General features: G+C 42.6%; 1 protein-coding gene across 3 annotated transcripts in view; it reads left to right on the top strand.

Moving 5' to 3' along the window:
• Positions 1-17706, top strand: part of GPAM (glycerol-3-phosphate acyltransferase, mitochondrial) — a 921522-nt gene that overhangs the window by 155983 nt on the left and 747833 nt on the right. For all 3 annotated transcript variants that reach the window (XM_044055836.1, XM_044055838.1, XM_044055837.1), the window contains exon 2: positions 11856-11985. In XM_044055836.1, coding sequence (XP_043911771.1) covers positions 11884-11985 — 102 coding nt within the window. In that variant the 5' untranslated portion in view covers positions 11856-11883. The remainder of the gene's footprint in view (positions 1-11855; positions 11986-17706) is intronic.

The raw sequence follows: 17706 nt of genomic DNA, 5'->3' as shown, positions 1-17706 counted from the left end.
CGTGTTGGCCTGTACCTCCGAGAAATATATACCGAACAAGAGAGGTCCCAGGACTGAGCCTTGTGGGACACCACTTGTAACTAGTTTGAGTCTGACATGGCTCCAGCAATTCTAACCATGTGGGTTCTGTCCTTGAGTCAGTTTGCAACCCATCTAGTGACATAGGGGTTTATATTTAAGCTGGTGAGCTTATCTATAATGCACGAGTGGGGTATTGTATCGAAGGCTTTTGCGAGGTCCAGGTAGGCTGTGTGGACGACTTTCCCCTCGTGAATGGCCTTGGTGACTGTTTCAAAGAAATCAACCAGGTTTAAGAGGCAGGTTCTGCCCTTAACAAAGCCAAACTGGGTAGGATCTAGTGTCTGTAGGTCCCCAATATCTTTATTTATGAGGTCCATGATGAGCCTTTCCATAGCCTTGCAGACCAAGCTAGTCAGGCTTATGGGACGATAGTTTCCAGGATCCGTTGAGGCACCACTTTTGTGGAGAGGGACCACTGTTTCTGTACGCCACTCTTTGGGTACATATCCTGTAGTAAGGCTGAGATTGAACAGTAGTTTTATGTTTGGGTTTAGCTCTTCTTGGAGTTCATGTAGGACGCAGCCCGGGACACCGTCTGGTCCCATTGATGCTTTGTTTTTTGCTTTGGAGAGGGCGGCTCTTACCTGAGCATCTGAGATGTCAGGGGGGCAGCACTCTGCTGGGATAGATATTTGCCCTTTTGGTGGGGAGAAGTTTGCGCTGAACCTGTCAGCTAGGATGTTGGCAATGTCTGTGGGTTCGGTGTATTTTTTGTCATTTTGGACTAATTCTGAGCATATCTGGGAATTCCCACCCAGGTTCCTAACATAACTAAAGAAAGCCTTGTGATTATCCTTAGTGTCCTGTGCAATTTTTCTCTTGAAGCTGGCCTTAGACTATTTTATGAGTGCCCATAGTTTTTTGCTAATACTGATCAGAGATGCCTTCCCTTTTTGGGATTTTGCTCTGTCATGTAGTAGCTTCCTCCTTCTATTGTATAGTTTGTTTATGGCTGGGGTCCACCAGACAGGACACCTGCCTTTGGAGGATTGGGTCTTGGTTTTATTTGGGATTGCATGATCCATGCATTCCTGAAGGTGTTCATAGAATGCGTTTATAAAGGATTCTGCGATCTGGGCCATATTTTCCACAGGCCCGGGGGCTTTGAAGGATTCCACCTCTGTTTTGAGGAGTGTGAAATTTGCTTTAGAGAAGTTTTTCACTGTGGTTTTCAGGGCAGGGGGTGGGGTCGGGATGTGAATATCTTTCAGGGCTGGGGGTGGGGTCGGGATGTGAATATCCAGTGAGATTAGTTTATAGTCTGATCTTACCAGTGAGGGATACACTTCTGATCTGGAGCATAGAGTCCCCATGTTGGTGATGATCAGGTCCAGTATGTTTTCCCCTCTTGTGGGAATGGTAACAAGTTGTTCTATAGCATTTGAGTTTATAAATTCTAGGACCCTTTGGGCTAGGGTGTTGGAGCTAGAGTAATGCTCCCAGTCTATGTTTGGGTAGTTAAAGTCTCCCAATATAATGGTGTTTGGAGAGACCTTCATATTTTCCAGTGTTCCCAGGAAGGCCGAGTGGGGTTCCTGGCTTTGGGAGGGTGGTCTGTAGCAGGCTATAAACTGGAAGGCAGTTTTACCCACTGTTAGTTGCACATGGATAGTCTCTGATGCTTCGTGCTGTGCCACCAACCTGGAGGTGTGGGTATCTTTGTGAATATTGATACCCCCTCCTTTTGTGGTTTGGTCCAAGTTTTGGGGCCGAAAAGCATGGTATGAGGTATAACCTGGTAGTGCTGGGGTGCTCTCGGGAGCCTTGAACCAGGTTTCTGTTACTGCACAGATATCGATGTTCTCCATGCTAAGGAGAGTTTTGAGTGCGTGCATCTTGAGGTTTAGACTTCTGGCGTTGAGTAGCATTACTCTTAGTTTCTTATCCCTTGTGATACCTATGGAGGTGGGTTTGTCTTTTGAGTCTTGCCTAAAAAAGGCACTATGGGGGTGGCAAGTGCCTTTGCCAATATCCGAAAGCCCAGGGGTGACAGGTGCAAGCCGTCCCTAGTGAAGCATCGTGGCTTGTCAAGCATGTCATCCCAGGCTGACAGGCATTGGATCCCCTTTGAGTGACACCAATACTTAAGCCAATTGTTGAAATTGATCATCTTGTCTTCATATTGTGGCATCATTCTTGGTGAGGGTAAAATGCTACTCAAGGTCAAGGTCATACCGGCCTGGGCTACATGCTCAGAAAGCTCCTCTGTCTCTTTTCATGTAGTCCAGGGAGGTACGTCTCAGGTCATTCACACCAGCATGGACAATGACTGAGTCATATTTGTACTTGCCTTGGAGTGACCTGAGTGCTTGTGTTATGTGGCGGATCCTAGCGCCCGACAGGCAGCTCACCGTGACCTTCTCCTTGTTCAGCTTGGTGAGCGGGACGTCAGTGTGCCTGACGATAGAGTCACCTCTTACAAGTGTATTAGGTGTGTTGTTTAGCCTTAAGGGCTGTGACTGTTCGGCACACTGGCTTTGTGAGCTTTGTGTTTTGTTTTGGGGTAGCGGTTGCTTGGGTGTCTGCTTTGGAGGTCTCTGCTGCTTAGGCAGATTTTTATTTAGAGCCTCCGAGTATGTTTTTGTGTGTTTGTGTTTGGTAGGTCTATGTAAGACTTGAATTGTAGCGAGTTAGATTACACCATTATTCTCATTTTCCCAGGCTAACAGAAACTCAAGAGTTTAACAGCACTTTTGATCTTGCAGCTGGTCAGGAAGCCAGAGCAGTAAAAGACATTATACATGTAAATTCTAGCAGTTAACTCTGGTCTCAAAACTATAGGAAGAATTCCTTCATTCAGACATCTTGGCTCCAAGTTTTCAGATCAAACAATTATACAATACTTGACTTATTAGCTTTCCTCCAGCAGAGTGTAATGTGGTTACATTTTTGAAGTTCAACATTTACCATAATTTTCTTACATTTATGAGAACAAGCATGTGGCTTACAGTTTGTTTGTTTGTTTGTGTCTTTCGGCTTTTCCCGGTTAGGGGTCGCCACAGCGGAACTCCGGTCCGCTAATGATTGGCAGTAGATTTTGACGTGCTGGCTTGCCGGGCCTAACACACAACCTTCAACATAGGAAAGCCCATTTACGCATGTCGCCACACAGAAGACGCTGTAAGTGAGAATAGAACGGGCAACGTCTAACTGTGAGGCGACAATGCTACCGCAGCACCACCACCGCATGTGGCTTACAGTAATATTTACAAATTACAGAATTATCTAATTATCTAAAAAATCATATCTAGGTAGGCTGGCAGCCTTCACATATCTTCACGAGGTGACCCGAAAAGGGCTGTGCACAATGAATGCCCTCCCAGTCTGACAGATTTGGAGTACTTTTGCAAAGAAGAATGGGCAAATATTGCCAAGTCAAGATGTGCCATGCCGATAGATTCTTATCAAGAAGACTGAATGCTGTATTAAATAAAAAGGTGCTTCAACAAAGTATTTGTTTAAGGGTGTGCACACTTATGTGACCAGCTTATTGTATGTTTTTTTTTTTTCGCTTAACAGATTTGTTTGTTTTTCAGTTGAATTGTCCAGGTTATAGGTCACTTTAAAGGTGGGAAAAGTTTTGAAATGATTTATTGTGGTCTAATTTTTTATATCACAAAAACTTGGCATTTTAACAGAGATGTGTAAACTTTTTATATCCACTGTATATAATATATATGTTAAAGGTGACATATAGGCACTTGATGGGGAAGGTGTACTGGGTAGGACTTCCATAAAGGTAAATGATGATTTGATTACTGGGACTAAGGCATTAGTAAGAATTTTTGTGATGCTTTTTTTTTTGTGTGACGATGATATAAATTTTGAACAATCCAATCAGCAGTTAGTCTTGGTTAGTTATCCAGAAATTAGCAAGGAAGATGCACCTTTTTTATACAGGAAGAATTCAACCTGACTTGGCTGCAGGACCATATAGTGTAGATGGTAATTTTTTTAAACGATTTTGTGTTGGTAGCCTTTTTGACACACTTGTTCCATAAATACATTAGGACAGGCTGTGTTCCAGTTATGTAGAAAGAGGAGATTCATCTGCCAGTGTTGAAAGGTAGAAATGATAGTCCGCTATGTAATTACAGATCTATACATTCGAAAAATATACTTAAGAAATTATTTGAAAAAGTATTGTTAAGAAATTCCCTTGTGTTATGGATGAGGACTGGATGTAAATAAACATGTTTTCTGCAGGAAATTCTTGTCAGACTAACTTGTTCAGTTTTTGTACTAATATTGTTACTGCAATGGGCATTTGGTTTTACCAGTGGATATGTATTTGGATCTAACAAAAATATTTGATACAGTGCTACATAGAAAACTTTTAATGAGAAAGGAACAACTAGGTATTAATAAGTGTGTTGTTAATTGGGTTAAGAGCTGGTTAGTAGTAGGTGGAGTTGAACTTGCTAGTGGATTATCTGATTACAAAATTGTCAAAAGGACGCTGCAGCGTTCATTGGTGGGACCATTCCTGTTTAATGTTTTGTGTCCATGATAGACACCCAAGAACAGGTTTGGATTAAAAATTTGCTGACAACACCTGAAAAGGCAGCATTGTAACTAACGTTCATGATAAGATGAGATTTTAACACTTTGTAGACTGTTTGGTGAATTGGTCAAACAACTTGTCCATGACCCTAAAAGTCCTGAGTATGTTGCAACTACCACATTGTAACATTGTAAGTTTTGAAGTCCTGAGTATGTTTGACTACCATATTGTAACATTGTAAGTTTTGAAGTCCTGAGTATGTTTAAATACCACATTGTAACATTGTAACTTCTGGTGCACACCTTTTAAAACTATTATGATGTAGTCTTGTACTAGAGCAGGCACCACAGAACAACATCAGAAATGTTTTAACAGTTTTAAAGCTGTCATGCACCTCACATTGCCATTCCATTCCAAACAAAAAAAGTATGCTGTAGCTTTTAAAGCTGCTGGTCTGTAAGAAATACACTACCTCATTTTGGACCGCTGTTTTTGTGGCAGTGATGCAAGTGTCGTTTAGCTTTAAAAGCTGTAAAATACTTGTTTCCTTACTTTTCTTTTTTCTCTAACTTGTATTAATCTGAGCAGCTAAAGCTATATGTACTGCAAAGAAAAATGGGTGTTTTTTTCTGTTCATAGTTCAGTACTAGACCAAGTGTTTTTGATGTCATTTGACATGCAGGTGTGCAATAAATCCATCAGTATTGAGTTGGAGGATGCCTTGTGTGGCAGACACAGGTCACCTCTTAACAGTCTGTAGGATACCGAGTATAATGACAGGGCTTTAAGGCAGTCCAAGTAGGATATTTTGTTTAGGCCTTGTATCCTTTTAGTAAGTATCTGGACAGAAACATGCCAAAGGGATATTACATTCAATGACTGGCCTAATGAGGGCTGAGCAAGGGAGTACAGTGACATCCCTAGATCTAGACATGATCCCTGTATTTGTAGGCACTGCAATGTAGAAGGACTTTCTTATGACACTGGACCCAGGTGAGGTGAGAGTTGGGTCACTGTCCATGTCAGTTTCCAAATCCCTAACAACTTGGTCAACTCTTAAGGGCATATTGTCAGTGTGGTTGTTCGCTTGGGTAGATGACAGTCCAAAGGATACAATAATGTACTTTTTGGCATTTAGTTTCAGTCCATGACTTTGGCAGCAGTTACTTATGTGCAAGGCAGCAAAGGCATTTTGGGATTCATTGACTTATCGTAGCTTGCGGTTGTCTGCAAACAATCAGCCAAAGACATTTGGTATTGGCTTTTATTTCAAAGAAGTAAATGCCAAGCAGGAGTGGTCCCAGCACAGAGCCCTGGGAGACTCCACTGGTGACTCATTTCTTTGTGGAGGTAACTTCCTTGTTTTGGATTCCTGTGTCCTATTCGTGAGCCATTTGGCAATCAGCTGATGGAATATCGGTTTATTTCCAGTTTATTTAGCTTTTCTGCTATGCCTGAGTGGGGGATTATGTCATTAGCTTTAGTCAGATTGAGGTATGTGGTGTGTATCATTCTGCCTTCATCTATTGCTTTGGTGACCTTTTCAAAAAAGTTCAGCAAGTTGAGTAAGCATGACCTGCCCTTGACAAATCCAGACTGAGACTGGCCCAGTATTGGAGGTTCCCTATGTCCTGACTGATTGATTAAATCCATGGTAAACCTTTCCACGGCTTATGGATCTGTAATTGCCTGGGTCTGTGGAAGGCCCTCCCTTATGCAAGAAAATTACTGTAGTTATTCTCCATTCACTTGGTACAAAACCTGTATGGGGGCTGGGTATGAGCAGTGCTGTTGGGGGTGGCAATATCATGCTTCATGCTGTTTAAGATGCATCCATGGATGTGATCAGGACCTGTCAGTGTAGTATTTTTAACTTTTGATAGCACGTTTAGGACTTGGTCTTATGTGATATCATAGGACAAGCCAATTTCATGGTTATCTTGGTGGGCAGATGAATGGATAGGAAATGCTTTTAAACTTTCATCTGATTGATGACGATTCTGTGTCCAAAAGAGTTAACGTGATATAAAATTGGGACAACTAGAATTCGACAACATTGATATTTTATTGTAGTAGTAAAGCGAACCCAGTCCACTGCATTGACAGTAAATATGCTTGGTTCTGTCAAATCTGAAATTAGATATATAAACGAAACACTTTTCAACATCCAAAATTCTGGGCAAGTCACTTAAACCATGTAATACGTAGGGGTTGCTTTCAAAATAAACATTTGTAGGGGTTGCTTTCAAAAGAAACATTTGTGCCTACTGAAGTTAACCAAATTTAACAAATTAATAAAAAAAAAAAAAATATATATGTATATATATATATATATATACACACACACACACACACACACACACACACACACACACACACACACACACACACACACACTTTTTTTGCTTTTCCATTTATCAAAAATCTTGGAAAAGCCAATTTGCAAATGGCTCCTGTCCTACTTTGGCAATAGTAATCTATTTGTGAACTAACAACATGGTTTGGCAAAGCCATGAGGTTAACTGCCCTTTACTCTCTGATTTGAATTTATATCCTCACAACTAATCAAGAGTAAAAAATGGTTGTTTTTATGGCTGTATGCTTTATGAAAGCCTTTGGTGGCCATACCATTCTGTTTTTTCCTTGTTTACAAAATTACCTTCCTTGCAGCATTTATTGATTTTGTTGAATTTATCACTGTGTTTTTCAGTCTGCACTTGTTAAAGAAATGCCATCTGTTTGTTGCTGTACTGCTCTTAGGTAATTTCAACAGTTTTCTGATATTTCCTAACCTCCTGTGATACTGCAAAAGCTGTTCTGAGTTTGCCAAAATATTTCTAAGTTTTGCAAAGTTTTTCTGTGTCTGCAGAAGTTTGTGAACTTGTACCCAATGATTCCTAATACTGCAGGAGTTGTACCTTTTGTTGTAAAGCATTTGTTACTACACTTGAACTCAAAACCAGTTTGTTTTGCATTAAGAGATTTTATTCAGTGCTATGGTAGGAGCAGAGGGCGGGTTCAACCAATCTGAGTTGGGAACTGCTGGTGGAAGGCTTATTGTGTATTTATCTGGTTGGCTTGAGGGCTTAACTGTAAAAGTCTTTTTTTCTGCTGGTATTAGTCTCATGTTCAAGCAAACATGGTTACCTGTGACTTGCATATAAGCAAACCTCTCCAGTTTGAAGTTCTCAATAGGAAATGCTCTCCATAGTTTCCCATTGCTCATAGCTGCCAGTTTGCACAGAGGGCAGCACCACTGCAGGCCATCATACTACTATGTTGTCATATAAAGACATGGAGCTCTGATTGTATATATGCCTCTGTACAGAAATTTTTTTCTCATTTGTTGTATTTGTACTGTTATGTTATGGAGCTTTTCTCCCCGGGCCTCTGCTGTAAATGGACCTTGTTCCAGTCGGACTTTTCTGGTAAACAAATATAAAATAAAAAAAAATACTAAATACGGTCACTTAGACCTTAAACTACTAAACACTCTCACTTAGACCTTTAAGTGACTTTCCCCTACTCCTTCCCATCTACTATGGATAATGGACAGGCACTTCCCTGCCATCTCCTTTTCTGGCCTGGGTGGGTATGGGCTTCTTGAGGCAGTGTAGTAACTGCCTCATGTTCACTGATGGTCATTTAATTTTAGAATAGACAAACACAGTTTGTGAGAGGTGGAGATGCACAGGTCATTGAAAGCAAAGCTGTCACATACACGCATGGAAAATGCAAACCAGGTTATCAGCATTACACCCAAAACATTCACTACCAGCACTAAGGAACAAACACACAGGTCCACATAGGTTCATAGGTGTGTACTAGGCTAATGGCCCTGGAGCCTTTACAAGCCTAGCCCATAGGATTACCTTGGCATCGTGCCACCCGACCTTAGTTCTCAGTGCCTCTGTTGAGTGATCCCAGGGTGAATTTTCTATTTCCCATCCACTCATCAAGATTTCTGTTGAAGAAGGCCAGTGAGGTGCTCTGTTTGATGTGTATGGGAAGTCTGTTCCATAGCATGGGCAGTCTCTGGGTTATGAACCTGTCCCTCCAGCACGTTCTTTTGATTGTGGTAATGAGGTTGAGGTCTCTGGAGCATGTGGAGTGGAGGGATTGGGATTTTTTTAGATGCAGTATTTCTAACAGAGCTGGGTCAGACATGAGCTTTGTAAGTCAAGCATTGATCGCCCATAAGTAGGAAATATGAGACAGAGACTAGTTGGATTTTTTTGAGTCTATCCATATAGGACAAATGTCTTGGCCAGATCAAGGTAGGCTATATGAACCACCTTGCCTTCATCCACAGCTCTGGTGACTGACTCAGAGAAGGTGACCAAATTGAGCAGGCATGATCCTGTGGATTTCCAGGGTGATTAGTTTGTGGTCGGATCTAACCAGGGAGGAGTTGACTATTGGTGTAGAGCAACGGTTGCCCATGTTAGCAATGACCAGGTCAAGGATGTTGCTACATGTAGTGGGCATAAGAAGAAGCTGCCCCCCCCCCCCCATTAGGGAACCACCGTAAAAAATTTCTCCAAAGCCAACTTCACGCTTCTTAAGACAAAAATGGCAAACTTTACAACACCCATGCAGACAGACAATAGAGGTACGACTGCTGAATCCTACACAAATGCATTTTATAAGCACTTACACGACTGCATGGCTCGTGCTATCCCTAACAGAACCAAGATGTTATTCTCCAAAAAAAGGAAGCCAGTCTAGTGGTCCCCTGCCATAAACAAACTCTACTACAGAAGAAACAGACTGTTGCAGAAAATAGTAAAATCCCATGATTGGAGGAACTCCCTGGTCAGTCTCAGTAAGAAGCAGAGATCCCTCATAAAATCCTTCAAAGCTAGTTATGAAAACAAAGTCGCCACTGATTCTAAAGACAACCACAAAGCATTCTATAGCTATGTCAAAAATCTCAATGGCAACACTCAAGATCTCTGAGTTACAGCACAATGGCACTAAATATACAGAACCAACTGACAATGCCAACAATCCTGTCAGATAGGTTCAGTGCTCACTTTTCCCCCGTCTCACCCCCTAAAGGGCCCATCTCTATACCGGAAGAATGCAAAGTTCCTGTAATCACGGCTGCATAGGTAAAAACCACACTGTCCAAAGCCAGGAACACAGCATCCATGGGACCTGACAACATCCCAGGCTGCTTTCTACACGAACTACAGAATGAACTGGCACCCCACCCATGCACCATGTTCAGTCATAGTCTCACCTCAGGCTTTGTGCACACTGAATGGCGCACCGCGACAGTGTCCCACTCCACAAAGGGGGAGCCACCAAGGACCCCAGGAACTACTGCCCTTTTATCCTAATGAGCCTGGTCTGCAAGGCCATGGATCGTATCATCATGGAACTTATAAACAAAGACACTGGTAATCTCCAAACTTTGGACCCCACCCAGTTCGGGTTTGTAAAAGGCAGATCATGTCTCCTAAACCTGATAGACTTCTTTGAAGCAGTCACAAAAGCCGTAGACTAGGGTAAGGTGGTTCACACAGCATATCTAGATCTCGCCAAGGCTTTTGACACCATCCCCCACTCTGGAATTCTAGATAAAAATAACTAAACTAGGTATACATCCATGTGTCACAAGATGGGTTGCCAACTGGCACACTGACAGAACCCACACTGTGAAAGTTGTAGACTCCAAATCCGACTTCAGACCAGTGACAGGTAGAGTACCACAGGGTTTAGTCCTAGATCCTCTCCTGTTTGATATCTATTTTTCTGAAGTACAGGCTAACACAGAAAGTCTTTGGCTAACAAAGTTCGCAGATGACTGCAAACTAGGAGCCATAATCGAAACTCCTAATGATGTGGACATCCTACAAAAGGGCCTCACTGAGACAGATGCCTGGTGTCAAAGCCATGGCCTCAAGCTTAGTGCCAAAAAGTGCATTGTCATCTCTTTTGGTAAAAACTCTGCATCCATGAGCTACCACGTAGGTGGTAGTCTACTTAACACCGAAAGTGTTTTTAAGAGACCTTGGGACACAGGTAGCCAGTAGTCTCTCTGATAATCACATCGCCACAATATCCTTACGTGAAATGCTAGCATGGATTTTAGGGCTGTTTCATATAATATTATAGCAATAACCCACGCCTGGGTGTGGGTAATGCTGGATTTACCCACGGTTGGCATGCCCGAGGGACCAAACAAAGCAAACCGTGGGTAAATCCAGCATTACCCACACCCAGAAGTGGTTATTGTTATTATAATGACATTATTTAAGAAAAAAAATAATTACTTTTCTTAAATAATGGCATTGTATAATGCCTCCTTGCTGCCCTTCCGCAGCTGTCTGGTATTCCGCGGACGTTCTGATGTACTGCACATGCCTACGCAGTACATCAGAGCTGTGGGCAAAAGCAACCTAGAAAGCAAGATCTCCGTTGCTTTTTACTGTTTCGCTATGTTAAATGGGTTTAACATAGCGAGACAGCTTTAAAAAAAGCAACAGAGATCTCCGTTGCTTTTTTTAAACCTCTGTCGCTATGTTAAACTCCTTTAACATAGCGAGACAGTGTTTTAAAAAAGACTTATACTAATGGAAAAAGTCCGGGCGACCGGACCTTTTTCCATTAGTATAAGTCGATTTACAACATGCACGCTGACCAATCAGCGTGCACGTTTTGGAATATTAATGGGGGGGTCATGGTATAATAATTCAGTTTGTGTGGATAAATTGCAGTAACACATACAGATATGGAAACTAATGGGTATGAAGATTGTTTATAAACATATGGTGAGAGTGGAATTTATTCTTAGGAAATAAGAATGTAATATATCAAAGAACCAGTTAAAGAATGAGGAGGAATAACTTCTAGTACACCCAAAGAGTCATTTCCATGGAGGTTAATTAGTCAAATTGAAAAAACGGATAGGATTATGAAGGAAAGAGAAAAGAGTTGGATGGTGAAAGAGGGGTGTACAGAATAAATGGTAATAAAGGGGGAGAGGAGAGTGATAAAAAATATTCCCTTATAAATGGTCTTTTAAGGATGCTTTGAGAGAAGTAACCCTGCAGTTGTGATAATTTTCATTTAGGCTGCCCGGGTGTTGAACATATTCAAAGCTAGATGTTGTCCAGGTACTCTTTTTAAGCTGCAATGTGATTTGGAGAGAAAAATTGGCAGGCAGTTATCCCAAAATGTGTAGTATTAAAAAGTTGAAGTGTTAATGTTATAGTGAACAACACAACTTGAAATACTAATTTGCGTATTTTTTCTCTTCTAGCACTTGTACAGGCATATAAATTAATGCCATGGAAGAAGCCCCACCATTGGCTGTAAACACCGATATACACAGCCTGTCCACTTCACCAGGTCCTGTGGGCAGTAGGCTGAAACTCCTCGGTGATGAATGGGTAAGCAGCATCTGTAAGCAGTGTTACTGGTCTCTGTTAAATATGGATTGCTGATTAGAATCTAGCACTAATATGTGGCAGAAATATAAGCAAAGCCAGCACTGTACTTTTAAATGAAAACTGTGCAAATCTGAGGATCTTGTATATTTTTTGTGCCTTTCAGCTCTCACTTCAACTTGTAGGGTGAAAAGCTTGTAAAATAATGCATTTTATTTATTTAATGTGTAAAAACGAATTACCCACACTTAATTGGTGCCAGGATAAAGACAGAGTAGATTTATTTCTGTAAGACTGTGAGACGTGTGTATAGTTAAGAGGTGCTGTAGAGTATCCAGAAATAAAGCCATTCAGTGTCTGCAACGTTGCTTGATGAGGCATGTTACTTTTAAAAGTTATGTATTTAAACCTCATAGAGTCATAAGTACTTACTAGACTGTTGGTCCGTGAGGATATTTAGAAGCCCAGCAACACATTCCCATTAAGTTTTAGCCCTTCTATTGTAAGAAAAAGTAACCTAACACCCATTTGTTAGCCAGGCACAAACCCTGTGGATATGCTGAGGTTGAACAGTTTAAGCAGAGGCACCGATGAGAATGCAGCCCAGTATGTTGTCTGGTGCCATGGAAGTACTGTTGTGCATCTGATCACCAAGGAACCATTATTGAGCTGCTTCCTGGAACCAGGAGAAACGTCTGGCGAAGTGACATGCGCAAAGTCACACAGCAGGCAAATAAGGGCTGGAGGCATCGAACCCTGCACCACAGGAACTACAGCTCAGAGCCGTAACTGTCTGTGTCAGTTATCAGACTGCAAACAAAGACTGTAACTTATTGGTGAAGCAGTGTAGGGCACTAATCCACATGGACCTTTCTCAGGCTCAAACCAGGAGGATTGTCTGGTTAAGAGACTTGTTCAACGTCACGAAGCCAGCAAACAGAGGTGAAAGGAATCAAACGTATCTTTGTTTTATAAGAAGTAGCTCATTAACGGTTCAGAGCCTTAGTCGTCTCCACTTACTGCCACACAGTAATAGTCCTCAGGGGAACCGAACCCAGATCCATGACATTACAGTATTTCATATCAGTGCATTAATAGGTGGAGGCACTGCAGCAGTCATAATTTGAAAATTATTTTATATTCTATGCGCACGTGAAAAGTGCTCAGTTTTTTATCAGTGAAAGACTTGCATTACTGTGTGGCTGTCTGTAATTTGGACACTTGATTTTGAAATTAATTTTTCCTAGGAACTGAGCAGATTTCTTTTGCATGTGAGAAGGTGTGCAGAACCTTAAAATGAAGTTAAAAATGGTGCAGACGCACTTGTATTACCTTTTTTCAGTCATTGTATTGATATTTGACCTCTGTCAATGAGTATTTGTTAGAATTGTAAGGTGATAATTTAATTTTTAAAGGCTCAGGCCACATTCACAAGGAGTTAAAGGTACATACTCAAAATAGTTGCACTGGAGTGAATGAGTTAACTAGCCTGGAGAAAAATGTGAATCCCATGAAAAAGATTATTTTAACTTAGCTAGGATAGTCTCAAATCCATAATTTTAACAGCTTTGAGTTTCCATTTATTTACTTCCTTCAGTAGTGAGGTAGGCCTCATTATTTTGGAAAGTGTGTGCTTTCAGAGATATTTCTTAACTAGATAAGTGAACTTGTTCAAGTAACATTATCAGCCACAGATTGGGTCAAAGCATATGCATACAAACTTTATTGAATACAGAAAGAAACCTGTTTGTAGTTTTCAGAAAGGTATGATATCGGTGATTGGGTACACAGTAATCCTGCGGCACCAGGCAACATTCCAGGCTGCATTCTCACTACCAGGTATACACTGGCTGTGCCTCTGCTTAAACTGTTTAACCTCGGCCTATCTACAGGGTTTGTGCTTGGGAACCTGTGTGTACCAGCAAATAAGCAAGACTTGCCAGAGGGCTGGTTTCCTAACTCAACTTATTCCAAGGCTGTGGAATGTTACCAGTACAGGTCAAACAAAGTACTGTTTTGACTACCTTTAAGGTCAGTTCTGATGATTGGATAGGTAGACACAATTTGCACTAGGGTAATCATGTACACCCATACTCCATTTGGGAACTGACCACCATGTAGTAGTTGAAAAGGGAAAAGGGAGGCATGAACTTTTAAATGTGTCTGCTTAAAGGGTACATGGCTGTGCATCTTATGATGTTATGTAGTCCTATCTCGCCGTAATTCTTGCTGGATGGATTCAGAGCCGATATTCGGCTCTAACTCAGCCGATACTAAAGCTCGAGAGCTTTTACAGGTTCAAGGCCAGCCCCTATCCCATGGTGCCTCACGGCAATTCCCCAGATCTCGTTTGCCACGAAAGCTTCGAGGTTGTGTCTTACTGGCTCATTGGCTAAGTAAAGCTTTATTTTCTAAATTTTGTCCTTTTTCCTAACCTTTCTATCCATTATTTAATATATATAGTTTTTGTCTTTTGTGTGACGTGTTTTTTTCAGAGTTTCCGACCCCTATTCCTCCCCATAGGACTGTATGGCCCGTTTAAGTTAGAGGGCCTTTCCTCCCTGTGTGTGTGTTTATAAAAAAAATAAAAAATAAAAAAAGTTGTATTTTTCTTTCTTCCACACTTCTTTGTCTGTAGTTAGTATTTAGTGTTGCATTGCTTATTGTTTATAGGTTCATAGGTTCATACTAGGCTATCTGCCCTAGGGCACTTTTAAGCCTAGCCAGAATGTGTTTGGCTTTTGCCACCCATTTTAAATTAATTTTGCTATGCCCTTTTTTGAGGTTAGTATACTGTGCCTCTGTCTAACAGTGACACAGAAGTGATACCCGGGGTAAACCTACGATCTCCCATCCACTCATCAAGATTCCTCTTGAAGAAAGTCAATGAGGGACTCTGCCTAACCTGGACTGGGATTTTATTCCAGAGTTAAGGGAGCCTCTGGGTTATGAATCTGTCCCTCCAGCATGTCCTATGTTATCTAGCTACTCTATTCCTGGTAGTCTGAATGTCTAAAGATAAGGATAGGGAGCATAAGGGTCATCACCCTTCAGAGTTTAAGAAGTGTGATAGATGTGCACAGAAAATGTCTGTCACAGACAGTCACACCAGTTGCATGTACTGCCTTGGTGAAGCCCATTTGCAGGAGCCCTGCACTTTTTGCCACGCATTTAGCACCAGAGTTTTAAACAAAAGAAAGAGAAAACTTATTGATAGGGATCTCATGACCAGTACCTTCCAGGAACATCTGGAACTTGGTCAGGCATTTCCAAAATCTTCTAAGAGAAAATCTTCAGCCCCAGCTTCGGAGCTGACTAAAAAGAACAAAGCTTCAGAGCCAAGAAGTTCCGGCTCTGATTCAGCTTCATCCATTTCGGTGCTGTCGGTCTCCTCGGTAACGAGGCAACCTTCTGTACCGAAAATTTTACCGGAAATTGAGGTTGTGTCTCCCACTTTGAGATCTCCTATTTTGGAGAGAAGAAGATCTCCTTCTGTCTCCACCAGATCCTCCAGGACTCTGTCAGATGAGGACATCGAGCAGGTGGTGAAGAGGTTGCATTCGGATCCAGCTCTGGCAAGAAAATTGGCCCCTCCGGACCCAAAGGCTTCAGAGCCGACCCCCTTACCGACCACTGTTCCTCCTCCGACTGCTTCGCTCTTGGAGCTGATTACTCCAGGTTCTTCTGTCTTGGACCCATCGGCTCTGGGGATTCAACCTGCTTCCTTGGAGCCAATTACTCTATCCTTGATGGTAAAGTCTGGAGCCAAGGGATTTGAGAGCCAACGCTCTCGAGTCTACTACAAGGGGGACAGTCACCCTGGGTTCTCGTCGGAAGCAACTCTCCCTCTCGGAGCCTTGGCTCGACTCAGCTCGGCTCCCACTTCTGCTTCGGAGCCATTCCCCCTTTCTAGGAGTCGACCATCCGTCCCCTCGGAGCGGAGGCCTTCTTTGGAGTGAGGGGGAAAGGCATTCAAAGCTATAGATAAGGCTTTATCCTTTGCTAAAGCCATACCATTGGAACCTGTGTCCCACCAGCAGCAGGCAGCAACCTCTTCCCCCTGCCACCCCCACAGTGTAGGGAGCCAGAGGCCCAAGTAGCCCCCATTGGAGGTGCCCCCTCTTTCAAGACCTCCCCAGATTATCCCACTGGAGAGCTCCCTCGGAAGAGGCTGTGTAAGAGGAAGCATGTCGACTCACCTGAGTCTGTCATGTCAGACACTGATTTAGAGGAATCAGAAGGGTCCCCTAGATCCCCCTCTGAGGTTGTCTCCTTTTCTGACATCCTAGAAATCCTTAGACAGAGGGGTGATTGGAAGACCTCTAACCCTACTGAGGATGAATCAGTGTATCTTGAGGCCTTTGGATGTTCATCATGTTTCACTGTTGCAGTCATTACTCTTGGGTTATCCTGCTGGCAGGCTACCCGCAGTCGGCCTGAATTCCAAAGTCTAGGTCCGGCGTCGGTTGCTGTCGCCTCTTCCCTGACTTCAGTGCGCCAGGGGTATAAAAGATGCAGCTGACTCCATTTTCATAAGTCTTTCTTGCCGTGCGGTGCCCGAAGCAAAAGCAGTTTGCAAGTGCCAGTCGGCCGACTCCTGAGATTTTCAAATCCGAATTTCAGACCAAAGTCTTCATTAAAGCTAAGTACCCCATTGGGGAAACTTTTTTCTTGCTCCAGACCGATTTCAGAAAAAGTTAACAATTGTATTACTTGTGGGAAGCAAATACCTCATAAGGATTTTCACTCTTACTGCATTCCTTGCCTTGGCCCTGATCACAACGTTGCTAGCTGTCGGTTTTGTGCTAGATTTAACCAATGCACTATTAAGCGTCGGTTCGATTTTGCATTTCATTACTTTGGCCAAAGATTTAATTATATAATGCCGTCGGAACAGCCGATGACCGGAGTTTACAAAAAACGCAAGGACAAGAAGGATAGGCATCAGAGGTCCAAAACTGACGATGAGGCCTCCGTTAGACCAGTCGCCGGTTCTCAGTGAGGCGCTTTTGCAGCCCCTGGTGCCCGCTACCTCAGAGCCACAGGCCGCTTCTGAGTCCCACGTGGAACCGACTGGGCCTCTGGATACTCAAGGTATTGGACACTTGGAAATCATTCCCTCAGATGGGTCTGGAGCCGCTGAGCAGGCATCGGCTTCTGAGTGTGTCTTCAGACCTACACAATTATATGTTAAACTATCTTCAGCTTCAAAGACAAAGACTAAAGCAGCTCTAAAGACAAAGAAACAAGTACAGCATTCTCCTACTCAGAATTCCATGCCTAAAAAACAGATGCTTAAAATGACCGAAGACCTAATTACTTTGATCAGGGGTTCCCATACCCCCCTCCTGATAAGAGGCCTAGGCAAGAGGCAGAATATGATTCTTCTGATCAGGTTTCTATTTCCTCTGATTCCTCTTCTGAACAGGATTATTCCATACCTCCCTATGAGGACTCTGATGCTGAAGAATCCATTCCTTCAGTCTCTCCTCCTGAGGATTATTCTTTTGGGGAAACCCTGCATACCATGAGGGAGCATTTCCACTGGGAGAGCCAAGATTGTTCAGAATCTAAGAAAAGGCTCAGAGACTTTCTGCTCTTTCCTCACCACAGACCCCTTGCTATTCCACCTGTTCTAGACATTGTAGATGATGTATTTTCAGAGTCCGGCCTGTCCCCTGACTCTTTACCCCCTGCACCTGCTAAGCCAGACAGATACTACAG

The sequence above is a fragment of the Protopterus annectens genome, chromosome 14.part0 (assembly GCF_019279795.1).
Source record: "Protopterus annectens isolate FY-2018-M chromosome 14.part0, PAN1.0, whole genome shotgun sequence".
Lineage (NCBI taxonomy): Eukaryota > Metazoa > Chordata > Ceratodontiformes > Protopteridae > Protopterus > Protopterus annectens.
Note: the sequence above shows the minus strand (reverse complement) of the source record. Positions and strands in the feature narration are given on the sequence as shown.